This window comes from Columba livia, chromosome 1, assembly GCF_036013475.1.
Source record: "Columba livia isolate bColLiv1 breed racing homer chromosome 1, bColLiv1.pat.W.v2, whole genome shotgun sequence".
Lineage (NCBI taxonomy): Eukaryota > Metazoa > Chordata > Aves > Columbiformes > Columbidae > Columba > Columba livia.
Genome location: NC_088602.1, coordinates 168,193,723 through 168,212,500, shown reverse-complemented (window position 1 = coordinate 168,212,500; position 18,778 = coordinate 168,193,723). Strand labels below are relative to the sequence as shown.

The 18,778-nt window shown below is 39.4% G+C and overlaps 1 protein-coding gene across 20 annotated transcripts in view; it reads left to right on the top strand.

Annotated features, from left to right (window-relative positions):
• The window catches only part of ANKS1B (ankyrin repeat and sterile alpha motif domain containing 1B), a 436,519-nt gene extending 430,375 nt beyond the window's left edge, over nucleotides 1-6,144 (top strand). For 16 of the 20 annotated variants that reach the window (XM_065043836.1, XM_065043826.1, XM_065043802.1 and 13 more), the window contains 2 exons: nucleotides 2,865-3,032; nucleotides 4,222-6,144. In XM_065043836.1, the coding sequence (XP_064899908.1) occupies nucleotides 2,865-3,032; nucleotides 4,222-4,332 (279 nt within the window). In that variant the 3' untranslated portion in view covers nucleotides 4,333-6,144. The remainder of the gene's footprint in view (nucleotides 1-2,864; nucleotides 3,033-4,221) is intronic. The other 4 variants (XM_065043965.1, XM_065043957.1, XM_065043810.1 and 1 more) reach the window with 1 other exon arrangement.
• Nucleotides 6,145-18,778: the final 12,634 nt, after the last annotated feature.

Here is an 18,778-nt window from a genome sequence, read left to right as displayed (position 1 = left end):
CAGCAGGGGGACTGGACTAGATGATCTTTTGAGGTCCCTTCCAATTCCAAACATACTGTGATACTGAGAGCCTCAGAGGCACCGTGATCCTAAATATTTTGCCTCCTTTCCAAGGAGCTTGATGGGGTGTTGTAAGGATCAATGTCTTCTCCAGTGAGCAAGGGGTCTACAGCTTTTGAGCTGAGCATCTTTTGGAGAGGCAGACCTGTTTCCTTCCTTTTGTGCCACATGTGAAAAAAAAAAGATAAAAATCAAACAGACTCCCCACTCCATCAGAAGAATTTCCACTGTGGTTTATTTTGTGGTTTGGTTTTCCACGCACATCCCCAAGGGAATCTTGCTCTCGCCTCTCTGGTATAGCCCATGCAACAATCCATACAAATTAACCCTCATATTCCTCTCCCAAGGCTACAGGTGAGAAATTCATGGAATCATAGAACAGTTTGGGTTGGAAGGGACCTTTAAAGCTTATCTAGGCCACCCCCCCTGCAATAAGCAGGGACATCTTCAACTAGATCGTGTTGCTAAATTCCTCAAATCAAATTTATTTAATTAATATTTCTTTTTCCAAATGAAATTTTGCAGATGCCTTTTTTAAATTTTACAGATTTTAAAGCCCTCCTTGCCTCCATTTGCAGACTTCTGTTCATCGAGGCTCTACCACAGTACACTATATGTGAAATATATGTACAAGTTACAGTTCAGTTTACATTTTGAATATTGAACAGAACAGTGAATGTTCTGTTTTATTTGCTCTATTTCAAATATTTATTAACCATAGAAACAGTTACATGATTCCCATAGCTTGCAGGCTCCAGGCAGGCCTATTTTTTCATTTCACAGACTACAAGAGAAAACAAATCATAGTGGCTTTTGACAATATGCAGGACTCAGACCAGATTCATGGCTCAGCATGACAAATTCTTTGCTTGTCTCCACTCTTATCTCAGAGCTTTTCAGGCCTGTCTCTCAGTCATCTTTTTTTTTATGCCACACTGGATGGCGCATTTTCTCAATCCCACTACTATTACAGTCTGCTTTTTCTCCAAGCCATTACTACACCCTGTCCTGGTGATGTATTCCTTAGCAATAATATTATCCACTGTAGACAATCCCGCGATGATATAGTACACTATCTTACTGTCACAACAGCTGATTAAGTTGTCTCTAGGGTAATATACTTATTCTACTAATAGATACATTCCATTTAAAAGAATACTATTCCGTACATTTTCAACAATTATATTCTGTTGGTCTTAATTCCATAGCCAGCATTCTGCTAGAAAGGCATGGCACCTTATAATAGTCTCTTTAGCCTTTCATTTATTACTCCCCTGGCAAACTGCATTCTCAGCATTTCTTGGTTCTGGCCAGTTTCCTTAAGTTAAAGGGGAGACAATTTGGAGACTACTGCTATCACATCAGGCAGACATCTTTATTTGGGAAGCTGTGAAACTTTGGCTAGCTTGCTGTTGTGACTGCAGCTGTAACAGCTGAGAGCATCTCCCAGTGGAGGAGTATAATTGTTTTCTGTCTGACCTAACGAAGACCAGAGCTGGCGCCTTTATAAGAAGCTCTTACAATGAGCTAAATACCCTGAATTCAGCCTATACTATCTCAGTATATACATGTGTGATAACAAAGGGATGGAAGTTCTTCATGACTACAGTGAAATTACAGCATAGTGCATGAAATATAAAGTGTTTATCCTTTTAGCTATATTTTAATGATCGAAGGGCAGATAGTGTACTGCCAAGTGTCTTGCATTGCTTTCTGGCTTATTGCAAACTCAACAGTTAGGCTTGACTAGCTAAAGAGATATCTCCTTTAAAATTATATTAGAAACATGGGAATTTTAAAGGATCGCCTACTTTCAAAGCAGTGTAGGATTGCTTCCAACTATGGGCTCCAGAGGTTCAGGGAAGAGAGAGTAACTTCTGAATTACATCAAAGATTTATGAATTATTCTAAGGAGACTGTAGGACATAACAAGGAGCGCCTGCAGGCTTGCATTTGCTCTGCAGGGGGTCGAAACGTTATTGGAAAGTTAGGAACCTAGAAATAGGCTCTGCTAGGAGCCTACAAAACAAACCCACAAACCTGAAAAGAATTTCGTAGGAATTAGATGAAGGTCAAACATGAAACTCAGAGCTGCTTTTCAGTTGATGTAAAACCGTACTGAAAAAAAAAAAACACCACCTGGATCCTCATTCATGCTTTAAAAGCTTTGCGACAAGTTTCCTTCCACATACGCAATGAGAACTTACCACCAAACTGGTCTTAGTCTTAAGAGCCTGACTTCTTTGGTCATACACAGTCACCCCTCCAAACTTACAAGAGTATGGCTGGCATGCCCGTTTTAGCTCAAACATTTGTACTTCTAGAAAACAAAACCATGAGAAGGGTCCCCAGCACTTGAATAATGCACCTGAAGCAGAACACTGACTTTCACGCCTGCGTAGGGCCCAAAATCAAGCAAGGTTGGAGTGTCACAGAGGAGGAGGAGTAGTGGAAGATGGGTGGGATCTTGAGAGCAGCAGGTATAGGGTGAGCTGGAAAGATGTGGGGGGTTAATGTGCTTGTTCTAAGAAGAGATGACACACACACTCACCCACTCCTGTTTTCATGTTTAGTGAGACAATGTTTGCAAGGTTTTTAGAAGTAATGACTTTCAGTACAATAAATCACATTTAGATTGTTTTCAACCAGTGAGAAATCAAATGGCAGAGACTTAGGAAGTTATTACCAGTGTGATTTATAGTCTTTACATTACAAATCACTTTTGTAGACAGTATGATCCCACTTCATGTATCTGACACTAATTCAACCACACTCCAATTTTAACTGTTTTTGTTTTGTTCCAGAATTTAGCTTACGAAATCATTCTTACACTAGGACAAGCATTTGAGGTGGCCTATCAGCTTGCACTACAAGCACGAAAAGGGGGCCATTCTTCAACCCTTCCAGAAAGCTTTGAAAACAAACCCTCCAAGCCTATTCCCAAACCACGCGTTAGTATTCGGAAGTCAGTGGTAAGTAGAAAGTTGTGGTGCATGCAAACAACAAAATTCAGCTATACAGTTGTTATACATAGAAGCTGTATAAACAAGCATACCTGTTGAGTCAGAAATGCTCCTTGTCTCCATCATGCCACTTCTGCTCATCAGCCAAGAGGGTTGTATCACTCCAGCACAGGCAACCGCTTCAAGCAACTGCTCCCTTCACATTCATCCAGTTTAAGATGTTGCTTGGCTCGTGTTGCGTTTATGTCCTTTATAGTAATTGCAGAGTTGTAATGGATTCGGTCTAGTATATTTTTTAAGTGCTGAGGATCACAGCCAATGCATACTTCTAAAACTCTGTGGTTCCATGGACTTTCCTGATCTTGTATCAAGAAATAAAATCAGCACCAAACTTGTTTGATACACAACCAAGGCATATCTATCCAAATCGAGTTACAAATCCAAATCAATTTACAATTATCTTGTCACACCAAGCAACTTCTTTTCTTACCCTTTTTTTTTTTTGGACCCTCAGCGGACCCTCCTGTACCAAAACTGGGGTTTAATATACCTTTTCAATGTTTTTTTTGTAATCCCAAATGTCTAAGAATCCAAGCTCCTTGGAGCCTACATATTGTCTTTGAAGTGCACTCCTGAAGTGCCTACATGACAGACAAATATCCATTTATGGTAGAGCTTTACGAAAAATTATGAAAACTATTTTAAATCAGGTGAGAATACAGGCACAGGGTCACTTGGGTTGGAAGAGAGAAAAATGACTGCACAGTGTCTTCTATTTACTGGCTATAAAGTGAGCACCAAACTGTGTGATATTTAATTATCGGATGAGAGGATTGGGGACAAAAATGCATGGCTGTACATCTTATTGTCCATTGACACAGAATGTTCATCCATAAAATTTTAGAGAAAGAACATCTGTTTCAGTAACCAAAAGACTTCTCAGGATCAAGTCTATCTTTAAACATAGCTTTAGCAACCTGTGATGACCTATAGCGTGGGGATAGATGCAGCTCTGATCTAGACAGGAGAAAGAAGGGAACCGTGGGTACAGGGGCGTGTCGGCCGTGGCACTCACTGATGTAGGACCTTGTCAATACAGGATTTCTTCTGTGTTCTGTTCATTTAAAGAAAAATCTTCTGCTAGGATCACTGTGTGCAGAGATGGTAACCCTCCTGTATGTTTGCGTTTGTCTTAAAGCAGATAGATCCATCCGAACAAAAGACTCTCGCAAATCTACCATGGATTGTTGAACCTGGACAAGAAGCAAAAAGAGGCATTAATACCAAGTATGAAACTACAATTTTCTGATACAAAACTGCCCCCCCCCGTTCCTTGTTGTGCCTTGCACGCCAAGCAGTCACAGCACAGCCTTTCCTTTATGGCAACGTTTTGACCCAGCAGAGAGGAAGACTGCACCCCATGAGTGGCCTTGTAACTAACACAAAAAGGCTGACAGTCATCTCTGGTGATGTTCTTCTTCCTGCAGCACTGACAGAAGAATGACACTATATGAAGACTTTTAAAATTACAGTCCACAAGAGGAGTGAGAAACCTTATTTTTCACACAGTTCTCCCTTGTGACTCTGCCACAGTGCTTTCTTTGATTTCTTATTTTAGAGAATTCTACTTTTTAAAGAAACAACAAAAGGTCTCTAAACTAACACTAATGCTGCCTATGAGTAGAATATTTGATTGGTTTTTTTATTTAAATCTTGGCAGTTTTTAATTGATATAGAATCAGAATTAATAAATAGAGTATTTGTGAAACCACTGAATGCATTAATAATTCCTATGTTGAATGAAGAGCTCATTAAAGTGACATGAAATTAGGCACCCTGATTTCTGTGTGCACTGGTTTTATATGTAATCATTGGTGTCCTTTGATCCTCTACAGAAATAGGAATGTCTTGCATTGTAACAAAGGATCAGAGTTTTATGAATGGTTAGCAAAAGGTACTAATAATGCACAGAAAACATTTATTAAATATTTTTATGGAAGAGAGGTACTATAGGAAAACATATGACTATTTATGGAAGGAAGCCAGATTAATTATGACAAATGTTGTTTATTTTAAAGTTAAGTAAACCACTGCTATTGCAGCATTATGAAAATTATAAGAGTTGTAGCATCAGTGCACTGGATGTTCTGTGTGATCAGTCTGGAATGAAAGTGGAATGGTCATTCTTCTACACCTACATATAGTTTATGCAGTTCAACATTGCTATAGCCATGAATTCTACTAGTATTTTTAAAAAATAATCTCAGTGGTTCTAAAAAAGTCAAAACCATGGATTTTGCTATCAAGATTTCTGTCACAGAAACCTTGTTTGGAAGAGTGTTGATAAAATTCTACTGCAAAACATTTTCTAAATAAAAATAGTAAGAAAAAGAAAAAAATTCCAAAGTAATAAAACTGTTTTCATGGAACAAAATAGTTAAGCATTTGCTTAATATTTGATTAAATAAGATTTACTTACATTTTCTTTGAAGTATTTTAATTTTTTTAATGTCCGTGGAGTATTTGTATAATACCATGATGTATATTTATGTAGAACTGAAATGATAACAGTGCAAATATCACTATAGGAGAAAAATGACATTTTAATGTATATTGTTCTATCCAGTCAAATTGTGAATCATTTTGAAGTTCATTATAGAGATATTGATAAATTGTGTGGTTGTCTTAATGTTTTTTTAATTATTATTTTGTATCCAGCTGAGGTTTTCCATTAGAATCATCAGCTGGTAAATTCCAAAAACAAAAATTGATAATTGAACTTGGTTTAAACCTGATAATTGTATATGGTTTAGTTAAACCTAATCATAGCGCTGAGTGATGATATACTTTTAATACAACATTCAATTTACTTGAACAAAACAGTTCCTTGTACATATTTTGCCTATTCACTGTTGATATGTATGTAGTCAACTGACGGTAAAAATATAACACTAAAAATATGGTACCAAAAGGAAAATTGTATAGGAGAACAGTAAATAGTAGCCTCACTGCAACAAATACTTATGTAAATATGCTTGGGCTTCCAGTTATAAATTTTGTAATTTTGTCATTTATTTATAACCTATAAAAGCACACAAAATAAAATGAAGTTGTACAGTCACAGTGCTTTGTGCATCATTTTATCATTGCTGAAGGACATAAGGGGCCTGGGTCCAAAGGAGTGGACCCAGGAAATCAGTGAAAGGGCCTCCCCTCCCCTTTCTCCAATTTCACTGGGCTTTGATCTTGTCCCACACAAACCCAAGCATTGCTATGGAGGCAGTTTTGGTTTAGAATGCAGATTTTGTTTACGGATGGTAAATACTTCAAAGTCCTTAATTAATTGGTTCTTTGGTGCACTACTGAACTGCTGACTTCCCATATTTAATCGCACCCTGTAAAGAGTCGCACAGGGAGTTGTGTTAAAACACGTTCACTTCAGGCACCAAAAGTACAAAGTGGCCGGATTCTCAGGCTATAAAACTGGGGCATCTCTTACATTGCTGACTGACCCCTAAAACTAAAGGATGAGACATGAGCTGCAGCACAACTCTAAGCAGACCTAAGGGAAACAAGTGAAACTACAAGAACTGAAAACTGTCAGGAAGAGTTTGATCTGGGTTCATCAAAGAGATGTCGAGCAGGTAAGGTGGCACAGTGAGCAGCTGAACTTGTTTGGGAGAGATAATTGGGGCAAAAGAGACTGAGGGTGGCCAGCAAGACACATGAAAGCCAAGACATGGAACACTGGTGGAGCAGGGAATAAGTGTGGAAAGTTTTGGGACAGTGGGGCAATGAACAATTGGAGCTCCCGTAGCAGACATAAATTGAAACTGGAAGGAGAGATAAGAATTAACAGGCATGTATTTGCAGAAACCTGGGATTTTAGGGGGACACATTTCCAGGTGGAGAGAGGTTCATGGGCTCCCCTCTGGCATGGGACAGTGGTTCAGCGTTCCTTCCTTCAGATCCAAAGAGACTTCTACAAACCCAAAGCAGTTTCCACTTGATCTTAGGCCTTCTTGGCCAAGGGGACGTTCTGTTCAAGTTCCTAGTATGCTGGAAGTGTATAGGCAGTAAGGGGACCATGGTCAGTCTTAAAAGTGAAGGTAGGGAAAAAGCCAGACACCTCTAAAAGATCAGAAAGTGGGGAAAATTGCTATTCTTGACCCCTACTCAAGGTAAGAGGGAAGCAGAGGAAGTCAAGGAAGTATGTAGCAAAACCAGGATTTAGTTGCAACAACCGCCTTCCAGTGGGTGAGTGGAGAACAGACAAAAGAAGAGAGGTGATATGGAAGTAGATTGCATTTGACATAAGAAAATAAGGAAATTGGGATCAAAGTGAGGTAAGTGTGGGTGACAAAGGAATTTGAGAATTATTTGGGTTGTGACATCTCTAATACACAAGTTAAAAAAGCTGCCATTCAGAAAAGGCTTAAAAACTGGACAAACTCCTGAGGCAACAATGAGGAAATTCTGTGTTGTAGAGATGAAGGGTTTTCTCGAGCAGATGTTGCATTTCAGACTGGACACGGTGACTCCCCCAACTTGTCCTGGTGTTTATGAAAAGCCAGAAGAGCTACTGTTCACAGCTGGCAGGAGGAGACACTCGGCATATCTGGTTCTGGGGTTCTACCAACAAGTTTATGAGAGGCTGCTTCTCTTGCAGAACCAGAATGTTACACGTGCCTTGCAGTTTGAAGCCAACATCTCAGCATCAAAAACTGGCATGGCCATAAAATGGTGACCATTGGAAAGAGAATTAGTAGGTCATGAAGAAGGTTGTGTCAGCCCTTTGGAAAAGAAAACAGCACCCTAGACAACTAATAAACTTTTACATCCAACTGTGAAATAGTTTGTAGGCTCCATTCTAGATTAAAACAGGCATTTTGTGCCATGTGCAGAACTCAAATTTAATTTTGCCCTAGATTTCTTTCAATGTGTGCTGTTCAGCTGTCCCACTTCACACTTCACTGGAAGATGATACGTAAGATGTCATCAAGACAACAGTCTAGAAATAGTAACTTCAACTGTCTCCAAACTAGCAGCCCAAAGAACAATTGACTCTACCGAAGAATTGTGGGGCGATGACAAGCACATAAGTGAAAGACATGGCGTAAGGATTAGAGACAATATTTAGATGTGGGCACTTAACTAAGAAGAGGGATATATGTTATCTCATGTAAAAAGACAAACTGAAGAAAGTGGGAGAAAAAAGGACTCTTAGCTTGCTGGAAATATCGACAGGATTTTCAGCTCACTGAAAAGCGCAGAGGGATAATGCTCAGGCTTCTGCTGAACAGCTCTGTAACTCTTCAGCCCTCAGTAACTTCTTTAGGTGAACCAACTCCTTTGCTAAACTCACAAACTGACCATACTGCTATCAAGTCCACCCTGGAACACACTAGTTCTAGTTACTTTCCCCACCTGTGAGCTCATAACCCAAGCAAGGCAGAGGCTGATCACCAGCTTAGGTAACCAAAGCAAACCCAAGAGGTTTACTTGCAGCCAGAGTTCACAGTAGGATGTAGATTTTGTGGAACTGGTGGATGATCTCCTTCCTACTGACTAGACAGTCACACTCATCCTCATTACAATACTGAACACGGCCAGCCGAACACCAAGGCAGAAAAGGGAACTCGGGGGAATGGCCTGTGGTCCTTGCCTTGCAGGAAGGATGTGCTCCAAATGCAGGAATGGGCAACGGCACCTCTGTGCCTGGCTCCTATTCTTGTACAATACCACAGGCAAATTGCTCTTCAGCCCTACTTAACATGTGTATTCATTTGCTACTGCCACATCTTTCACCCTTCCACTATGGAAGTGGGGTATCTAGATCTCTTTGAGAATATGGGTCTGGGTAAAGTGGTAACAACTACACAGACAAAAATGCTATTGATATGAAAACAAAACAAAATTATCTCTCTCCCTCTACTCTTGCCAGCAAGCACTTGGAAAAGAATATTTTCTTCTATCATTCTATCAAGTTGAATTCAAAACACTGTACAACCACATAAGAAAAAGTGAAGCTTAGACAGAAACAGAGCACCCTAGATTTCTTCCTCATACACAGAAAATATATATCACTAATTTAACATCATAAGCTCACTTAACTGTAAGATATGTGCCTTTTCATAACTTTTTAAAACATGGCAATTCCTACCTTCAGTTCATTAGAAGAACTGTTCTAATTCTTCAGATCTTTATTCAAAGCTAAATTTATTCTAATATTAAATCATTTTTTAAAAAGTTAAAAATTCACACACAGTGTCAAGGACGGTTCAATGCTTGAGACAAACCGCCAAATTTGAAGACAGTATATTTGTTATCATCTTTTCTAAACATGTAATAAAAAACCCAGAAAGTCAGAGTGAAACAAAGGAAATGGAAATATGTTCCAGTATAGAGAATAATTTAAGAGCATTAACTTTATCCTATAGTGACACCATGAGGAAAAAATGAATAGGCTACACTGATTTTGAAGATGCATTAGGTGCACTGCAGTTTTCATTCCTGCACTTGTAATTATTGGATAATGATAGTTGCCAGGCTGCAGAATTAAGGGCTTGGCCATGTCCTAAGCAGAAATATCCTAATGTATATGAATGAGGCTAGCACTACTTATTTCTTGAGTTTATGTTGCAAAGAAGATTAATATTTTTTTCTTCAAGTTACCTTTACTTATACTGTTATATAATGTCTGGTAGGTATCAGTGGGGGATTAGGTGAACAATTCTGCATAGGAATTGAGTGAACCTACTGAAACCTCCAAGTATTTGGGAGTGTTGTGCATGAGTAGAGGTTAATATGAAAAGATGTTAGATCATTCACAGTGACCATCTCTCTGTCACAGCCATTACATTTCACTCAGCTATACTTATGTAAAGCTTCAGGAATTACCTAAATCAAATACCTCAAAAGCCTAGAAAGTCAAACTGATTGCTAAAACAAGTAAAGAATAGAGACTACTAAGGTGCCATCATTATCCCCAGCCCTGATGTGGTAGGAAAGCCCTTAGATGAGACGTACCTGAGTGATTCCAGCTGGTGGTACACACAGCCTGCACTTGATACTACAGAAGGCAATGAGGAAAATTATCTCTGCCAATCTGACTTTGGAGAAATCTGTTTTTCAGCCAGAAGGCAAGTCATCACATGATGCAGTCTGCAAGGAAACTACATTAGGAAAACAAAAAGATTGGTACTTTGTTGCACCTGGAGGCACAGATCACCTGTGTTCAATACTTCAGCCAATCATCTCAAAGGAAGGTGAAAAGATTTAAAGGTCAAATTATACGGTACAAGAGTGAAGTTCTTCCTGATCCACAAATGACCAACAAAAACTCTGAATCTCAGTATTTCGTTAGAATCACTGTCCTAGCACAGACTGTGCAGACCTGAAGCAAGAAACATTATCAGAGGATCTCTTAAGTTCCTTTCTGCACCTATACTTAGGTGAGACATGCAAAGCAAGGGCATAAAGATCTTAGCTTGTATAGTAACCCACAACATCTGATGCATATAGAACAGCTGGGACCATTTAAGTAGAAATTGAATGTTTTTCTGAGATGTTTGTTTACATCGGGGGTGTCAAACTCATTTTCACTGGGGACCATATCAGCCTCGACATTGCTTTCAAAGGGCCGAATGTAATCTTAGGTCTGCATAAATGTAACTACTCCTGCATTTATTCAGTCCTAAGATTACATTACTTTGAAGGCAATGGTGAGGCTGTTGTGGCCTCCGGTGAAAATGAGTTTGACTGCCCTGGTTTAGATGCAGTTTTGTATAGAGATGTAGAAATTAAGAACTAATTCCCTTGCTTTACATGATTTTACCAGTTTGTTTTTCTTCTAGCTGATAGAACTCGTTATTCTATCTGACAGTAAGGCTGAAATGTCCTGTCTCTCTCCCACACCACACTAACGGGTCACTTCTCAACCCTCTCTCCAGTTCAACAAAACAGATTCAAATCAAAATTTGCAGTGCAAGACTTTTGCCCAGTCCATGGATCACTTGTTGTGGTCCTCTTTTAAATTTTGGTTAAATGTATTTTTTTGTCCCTGAAATACAAATAGGAAAGCTCCATGCACACTACTCCAGCTGATGTCTTATTAATGAAGCACAAAATCACTACCTCTCTCCTAAGACAGATTCTCTGCACATATGCACAGGGCCTGTTTCCATACAACTGCAGACACTTTGAAGTTCGCATGGATGACACCATCCATTTTCATTCCATTTTCATTCCCACATCACCATTTTCAAGATGGTGTCACTGGCATTCTTAAGTCTGCTATGTATTACAAAGTTGTACTTTGTCCATAAGGTAACAACAACATACTGTTAGATGTTAAATGACAGACAAGCATCATCTTGTGATAGCTATTTATTCTTGCAATTCACTCTTTAGCAAATTGATATTTATCAAAGGTTTTACAGATCATGGACAAAAACATTAAGTAACATTTTACCAACAATGTGACCAATATTTTAATCCATCTAATATGTTGTCTTCCAGTGCTACAGAACAGAGGGTCTTTTAAATCAAAATGATGTGTGATAATAAATCAAATTCCTTAAAGAAACCCAAAGGTCACGTATTGACACTGATGGGTTAAAAAACAAAAGTCACAGACAAAACCATTAGGAATCAACCGGCAATGTCTGCTGAAACCACCCTCTCATAAAACCACAATGATCAGCAACATTTCTGCCTTTCTAACATTATATTTCACAACTGCATCACTGTGATCAATAGACTAAGCTGTTTTGTGTTTAATACTAAATGACCTCTCCTTTACTTTGCTTATGAATATTTCACTCATTGGTGCATGAATCCCTACCAGTTGCTCCTGTACTTTACTTTGTACCCTATCATATCATAAACATCTCCTAATACACTTCTCTGTGTTTCACTGAAGCTTCTACCCCTCTTTTTAAGGGATGTCATGTAAAACAGTATCTCATTCAGCTGGTTTTGTGGTGTGTTGTTTTGTTTAGTTTTCACTTCTATGGAACTGTGACCCCTTTCAATGATTCCAGCTTTAACATATCCTACATTACATCTATGCTCCCAGCTATGTGAAAAGTTGTTTTGCTGGAATGATTCCAAATCTGTCCCTCCCTGACCGAGGTGACACCCTGTTATACAAGGAATATGCAAGCAGAGTATCATCAGTGACACCTGGCAAACTGCTAATTTTTACACCTTGGATTTGATTTCATAATTTGATTTCATAATGAAGATTTCATAAAGGTTTGCTTTTCAAGAATGTCTCCGTTGATCCAAAGCCAAGTGTGTGGGTGTTTTTCATCTTGCTATAGCTGATTTAACTTGTAAAAAGGAGACTTAACTTCCTCTCCATATTTTCTTTCAATTACATAAACATTCCTGTGAACGAGTCAGTAAGAATTTATGACAGATTTAGAGCTGCCTGGTGATAATTTATGAGTGCTTTGTGTTGGCCTGATTACCAGAGTGTTTGTTATATGGTTTCACTTGTTTAACATAGCAAGAATCTGTCAGGAAAAAACAACCCTGAAAGGGAAAGATAGATTAAGGTACCAAGTTTTCAAACTCTAATCAGTTCTTAAGGAAAAATGCCAGAACTATTTGAATATCCTATTCAAAATAGCCTCTCAGACTGGCTTAGAGAAAGAAAAAGCAAAGTCCAACGATCCACAAGAGCAAAACTTGTACTCCAAATGGAAAGCAAAAAGCGCTTAACTGTTAGAAATACTGTTTCTCTCTGTCATGGTACAAACACCCCATTCTAATTACATCTTTTCCTTTAATTAACGTGCCACGGCTACCGGGTTATCCGTGCTACTGGTCTCTGACTGCAGTCACTTAAATTTTCTCTTCTTCACAGTATCACAGTATGTTTGGGATTGGAAGGGACCTCAAAAGATCATCTAGTCCAATCCCCCTGCTGGAGCAGGAACACTTAGGTGAGGTCGCACAGGAACATGTCCAGGCGGGTTTTGAATGTCTCCAGAGAAGGAGACTCCACAACCTCCCTGGGCAGCCTGTTCCAGTGCTCTGTCACCCTCACTGAGAAGAAGTTTCTTCTCAAATTTAAATGGAACCTCTTGTGTTCCAGCTTGATCCCATTACCCCTTGTCCCATCATTGTTTGCCACCGAGAAGAGCCTGGCTCCAACCTCATGGCACTCACCCTTTATATATTTATAAACATTAATGAGGTCCCCCCTTAGTCTCCTCTTCTCCAAACTAAAGAGACCCAGCTCCCTCAGCCTTTCTTCATAAGAGAGATGCTCCACTCCCTTAATCATCTTTGTTGCCCTACGCTGGACCCTCTCCAGCAGTTCCCTGTCCTTCTGGAACTGAGGGGCCCAGAACTGGACACAATATTCCAGATGTGGTCTCACCAGGGCGGAGTAGAGGGGAAGGAGGACCTCTCTCGATCTACTAGCCACCCCCCTTGTAATACACCCCAGGATGCCATTGGCCTTCCTGGCCACAAGGGCACAGTGCTGGTCATCCTGTTGTCCACCAGGACCCCCAGGTCCCTTTCCCCTACACTGCTCTCTAATATGTAATTTCCCAACCTATACTGGAACCTGGGGTTGTTCCTGCCCAGATGCAGGACTCTACACTTTCCCTTGTTAAATTTCATTAGGTTCTTCTGGGAAAGAATTTTTGCACTCCTCCCATTCGGGCCAAGTCATTGGGTTACAATACCTAATTCAGCTCTTCTCACTTTGAAGTTTTGACTGAGTTTAGGAACTCCCAGTTTTTCCCTTCAAGGAACCTCAGTGGCCACAAACGGTCAGTCACCTTAGAAACAGCAAAAAATGTCTCAGTGCCGTCACTTCCACAGGGAAAACCACTTTGTTAGAACTCAGTCATTGCACAAAACACATTCAAAATAGAAGGCACCCAAGACTCAAATCCCCTTATCACTTGCCATAGTTATAATTTCTTATTTAGACTCCCAAACTTTGCTTTTGTGAGAAAGTAGAATATATTGAAGAGCTCTTGTATTTGCTGCTGACTGCTCAGAGTATTCACTGTGATCAGATTCTCATTTTCCAGGTAGGTTCTTGCTAAACAAGACACATGGACAGATGTATTATTATCCTAAAACAATTTCTAACCCATGTCAGAACTCAGATAAGGAGCAAAATAAGTAATGCAAGACAGAGGTACAAATTGCATGAACTAGAGGCACTGTGGTTTAATTTTTGAAGAGCATAATTAATTTGTATGAAAACTATAAATCAAACATATAGGCAGGATTATAATTTTTAAAGAAGGTAATCTTAATTGTCTAGATTCATGTTTTACTAACAAAAGCATCATGATGTATAAAACACTTGTCTAGCTGCGTGTTAAAGATCTTCCAGATCATGTGTAGCTCAACTGAATTGTACCTGTCTCTGGCAAATATTCACTGTTACAATCTTATGGGGAAAAACAAACTATTCTTCCACAGATTCAGTTTGACCACTTACTATTCTTCTTTTTGAATGAACATGTACCCAGAAGATCTACCACAAACCCAGTGCTCCACACTATGAAAAACCAGCTGCTGAGTCAGAACAGCTGAACCCTGCAGAAAGAGAAAAGAATACTCTAAAATTGTTAGAGGGGACAAAGCCACAACTGTTTGGCTTTGGGAAACTGAGAGTGCGACATCTGCAAGATGTATAAAATACTTCTTTAAATAAGCTTTGAAAATTCAGACTCACTCAGGTGACCTTTTTTTTTGTGCTATTGTTAAACATATACTCAAATAGAGGTAAAATTTATCCAATGTTTAATCTGTTCAAACTCTTTGAAACTCTTTCTCCTCACATTTCCCAGTTTTGAAGTTTAAGTTACATATTGATTAGATTCCTTCCACGTATTTCCTTCAATCTCTTATTTGTTCAGCCAGAAGTACAACATATATGTATAATGTATAATTACGTATCATGTATGATCGCTATGCTGTATTGACTATAAATAAACTCCACAGCACATTGTAAGAAATCATGTAAACTGAGGAGCTACCAACTTGCATAAATAATCCTACATTACCCTCTAGAAACTGAGTGCTCAACCATCAAGACATGACTGTTGGCTTCAGACTGGATTCTTTAAATCAGAATGTTTGATCTGTATTTAGACACAGATTTCCACTGGCTTATGCCTATGTCTGTTCATTCATTTATTCTCTACTCAAATTAAACAAACAAGAAATCCCCCAAACCACACCACAAACCAAAAACTGTTAAAAAGACAAAATTCTTGAGCATTTCCAAATCTCACATTAAAAATACATCATTCGTCTCATGCAGTATTACAGTGCTGTTAAACTAAAAGTATATTCCTCAGTGGTTCCTTAATCTTTTTTTTCCTACACTACTTCTGCCAAGGGGCTTATAAACAACAGCCAATACTGGCCATAGTATCAAAGCTGAATTTAAATTGTTCTAACTGGGAAGCACAGAAATAAATGTCCCTGTCACTGTATCTCTGGGACTCGAAAACTTACTCTCAAAACATGACAAGACTAAGACTTCTTAGCACTGGAGTAAGTTTGAACCACCAGGCTACAAAATCTTGGCACACATAAACCTGATTATTGACTCTAGTGAGGAAGAGGAATATGGACCAGTTATTACTATCTTTGGAGAATATTAAAGAAAAATAATGTGACTTTAGAACCACAGGAAATCCCCGGTCTCATTTGCTAGAAAGTACTGGTTATCTATAGAAATGAAATTTGCTATACAATTAGTAGAGAACAATTAAAACAGCTTTAGAAACACAACTAATGTAATGTAAAATACCATATTTTTAAGCTAATTTAAATATTAAGCATTTGTCTTTGCCTCATTTTGAGTCATTTTAAACATTGTTTTCAAAATTCATCTGAGTTTGTATGTTATCAGATAAATGGGACAAAGCTTAAAAAAAATTTCAGAAGAACACAAACTGAAAGAATAGAAGGAATGAAAAATATCACACATATAACCACACAGAATCTAGTTGTGGCATCCTAAGTACATACTCAGGTGATCTCTCTGAGTACAGAACAAAATCCTCTCTAGGCTGAAGGACTCGAGTCTAACTGTTCTTGGAGCACTTGTCATACATACAAAATGTGGTTTGTTAAATGGAAACAATCATGGGAAACTAATTTGTTCTGTAAACAGTCAGGCCCCAAGAGAGAAACCGCCTATTGAAAGACATACTTCAGCTTTCTCATCTTTCTGAATAAACACACACATGCCACTTAAATAGTTCCAGTAGCCCAACTATCACACAGTTGTGGTGTATTCCACAAGTGTAACTGTAGTAGATGACAGAGGAAGTGCTGAAGCTGTCAGTAACACGTGTAGATGGAAAATCTTACTCCTTTATACTCGCTGGATCTTTTAGGATGCACCCTAACTGCCCAACTTCGGCCTCTATTAAACCCAGTTGCAAGGTTTCTCACAAAAAGCCCCCTTAGAAGGTGTGCAGAAAGTTAATTTGGGAAAAATTAACAAACCTCAAACCCCAAGAAAACTCAACACCCTTCCACCAAACCCACCACTCCCCATCCTCCCGCAAAAAAACACACCAACATGCAAAGATGTGGGTAGCAGCACTGCACAGCAGCTTTGGAAGTGCTGAAAAATATAGAATCATAAAAACATTTTGGTTGGAAAAGACCTTTAAGATCACTGAGTTCAACCATTAACCTCACACTGCCAAGTCCGCCACTAAACCATGTCCCTAAGATCCTCATCTACACATCTTTCAAACACCTCCAGGGATGGTGGCTCAACAACTTCCCTGGGCAGACTGTTCCAATGCCTGACAACCCTTTCTGTGAAGACATTTTTCCTAATATGCAATTTAAACCTTCCCTAGTGTAACTTGAGGCCATTTCCTCTTGTCCTATCACTTGCTACTTGAGAGAAGAGACCAACATCCTCCATGCTACAACCTCCTTTCAGATAGCCATAGAGAGCAACAAGGTCTCCCCTCAGCCTCCTTTTCTCCAGGCTAAATAGCCCCAGTTCCCTCAGCCACTCCTCATAGGACTTGTGCTCCAGACGCTGTACCAGTTTTATTCCCCTTCTCTGATTGTCTCCAGCATCTCAATGTCTTCTAGTAAGTGGCCCAAAACTGAATACGATATTCCAGGACCAGCCTCACCACTGCCAAGTACAGGGGATGATCACTTCCCTAGTCCTGCTGGCCATATAGGCCAACATACTACAGAGTTCATTCCACAAACAAGCTTAGTCTGAGCTTAACATCTTAATGCATATTGGCAGAGCCAGTGGTTTGTCCCATTCCTCGCCTGTAAGAGCAAAGTGAAATCAAGCACAAAAAAAAATCACACTAGAAGTGTTGAGTAGCTGGCACACTCCCTGTTCTCCAAGCAGTAAGGTTCATTTTTGCTTCTGCTCTTCTTGAAAACACAACAGAAATAAAGGTGTCCCAAGTCCTCAGAGCTCTTGGGCATCATCACCTCCACCTATGAGCCCAAATAAATTTGTGTCTTCATAACAGGCAGAAGAACGAGGAAAGCAAAATGTGGACAAATACATCTGAGTTTGAGCTATCAAACCAGGAAGCATCTCTCAGGCACACAGCTGAGTTCTGCCCTCCTTGGCATTGCCACAGTCTCTGCACTGTGGAGAGAGGGCAACTGAATGATCTGATAAGGGGTTCATGTTCCACTAGCAACTGGAAGAACGTACCTGAATTCTCTGACCTACTGGTATTCTGGATTAACTGGATTCTTGACAACGGGGCAGGGTGGCCTTCCTGCTGTGTTCCATTCCAGGAGGGCAAGGAGACACCACCCGAGTCAGGCTGCTTTCTCAGCCTGGCTTTCCCCTGAAATCTGCAAAGGCATCAGCTTCCGTAAAAGACCTCAGGAGAGCAGAGATGAGGACACAGGCTCTGTCATAGCTAGATACAACCTGGGAAGCTGGGTTCCATATAGAGACTTCACTAAATAAAAAACTAGGGGGGTGCGGGGGTGGGACTGTAAAAACCACAACAAACTTGCACAGTAGTCTGTAATAGAGAGCTTAGCTGCATCATTTTTTAGGGAAGGGAGAATAATTTTGGGGTGGAGGATGTTTCTCTACTGGCAACATGTTACCAGTTCCAGCTCTACCCACACACTCCAGCACTATAAGATATCTATAAACCTTTACATGGGAAAACCTCAGGCAATAACTGCATAGCTCCATTTCAAATGACTGCAGGTGGGGGGAGGAAAAGGGGAACACTGTAGTTAAAGGAACGGTACAATTCAAGGCAATATAAAGCATCCTCTTGAGCAGCTGTACTGCATGTGGGTACAATTCCTTCTGAATAAAAAGATGTGCAAAGGAGCTATAGGTCTAATTGCCAAAGTGAAGAGACTCAGAACTTCTGCAGAAACTGATAGGCATCATTAAGAGGAAGTGTACCTAAAAATTGTTTACACAAAAGCATATTGTAATTTCAGTTAGAGAACCACATAAAATTGGCAATGCTCATTAGTTGAATTTGAATGCAGACTGATTCAATTTGATCTGGCATCACAAGAGATAATGGAAGCGCTGTTGTTCAATCTACATAAAATTTGCTGGTGGCCAAACTTTCTTTTGTTTCTTTTAAAATGCATCTAACATCAAAGAGAATAGCTAAATCTGATGACACAGCATGACTTTATTTAATATTTTAAACTAAAGACTTGCTGACTTGGTTGGCCCTTATTTTAACAAATCTTCATTTACATTTTGTCATCCT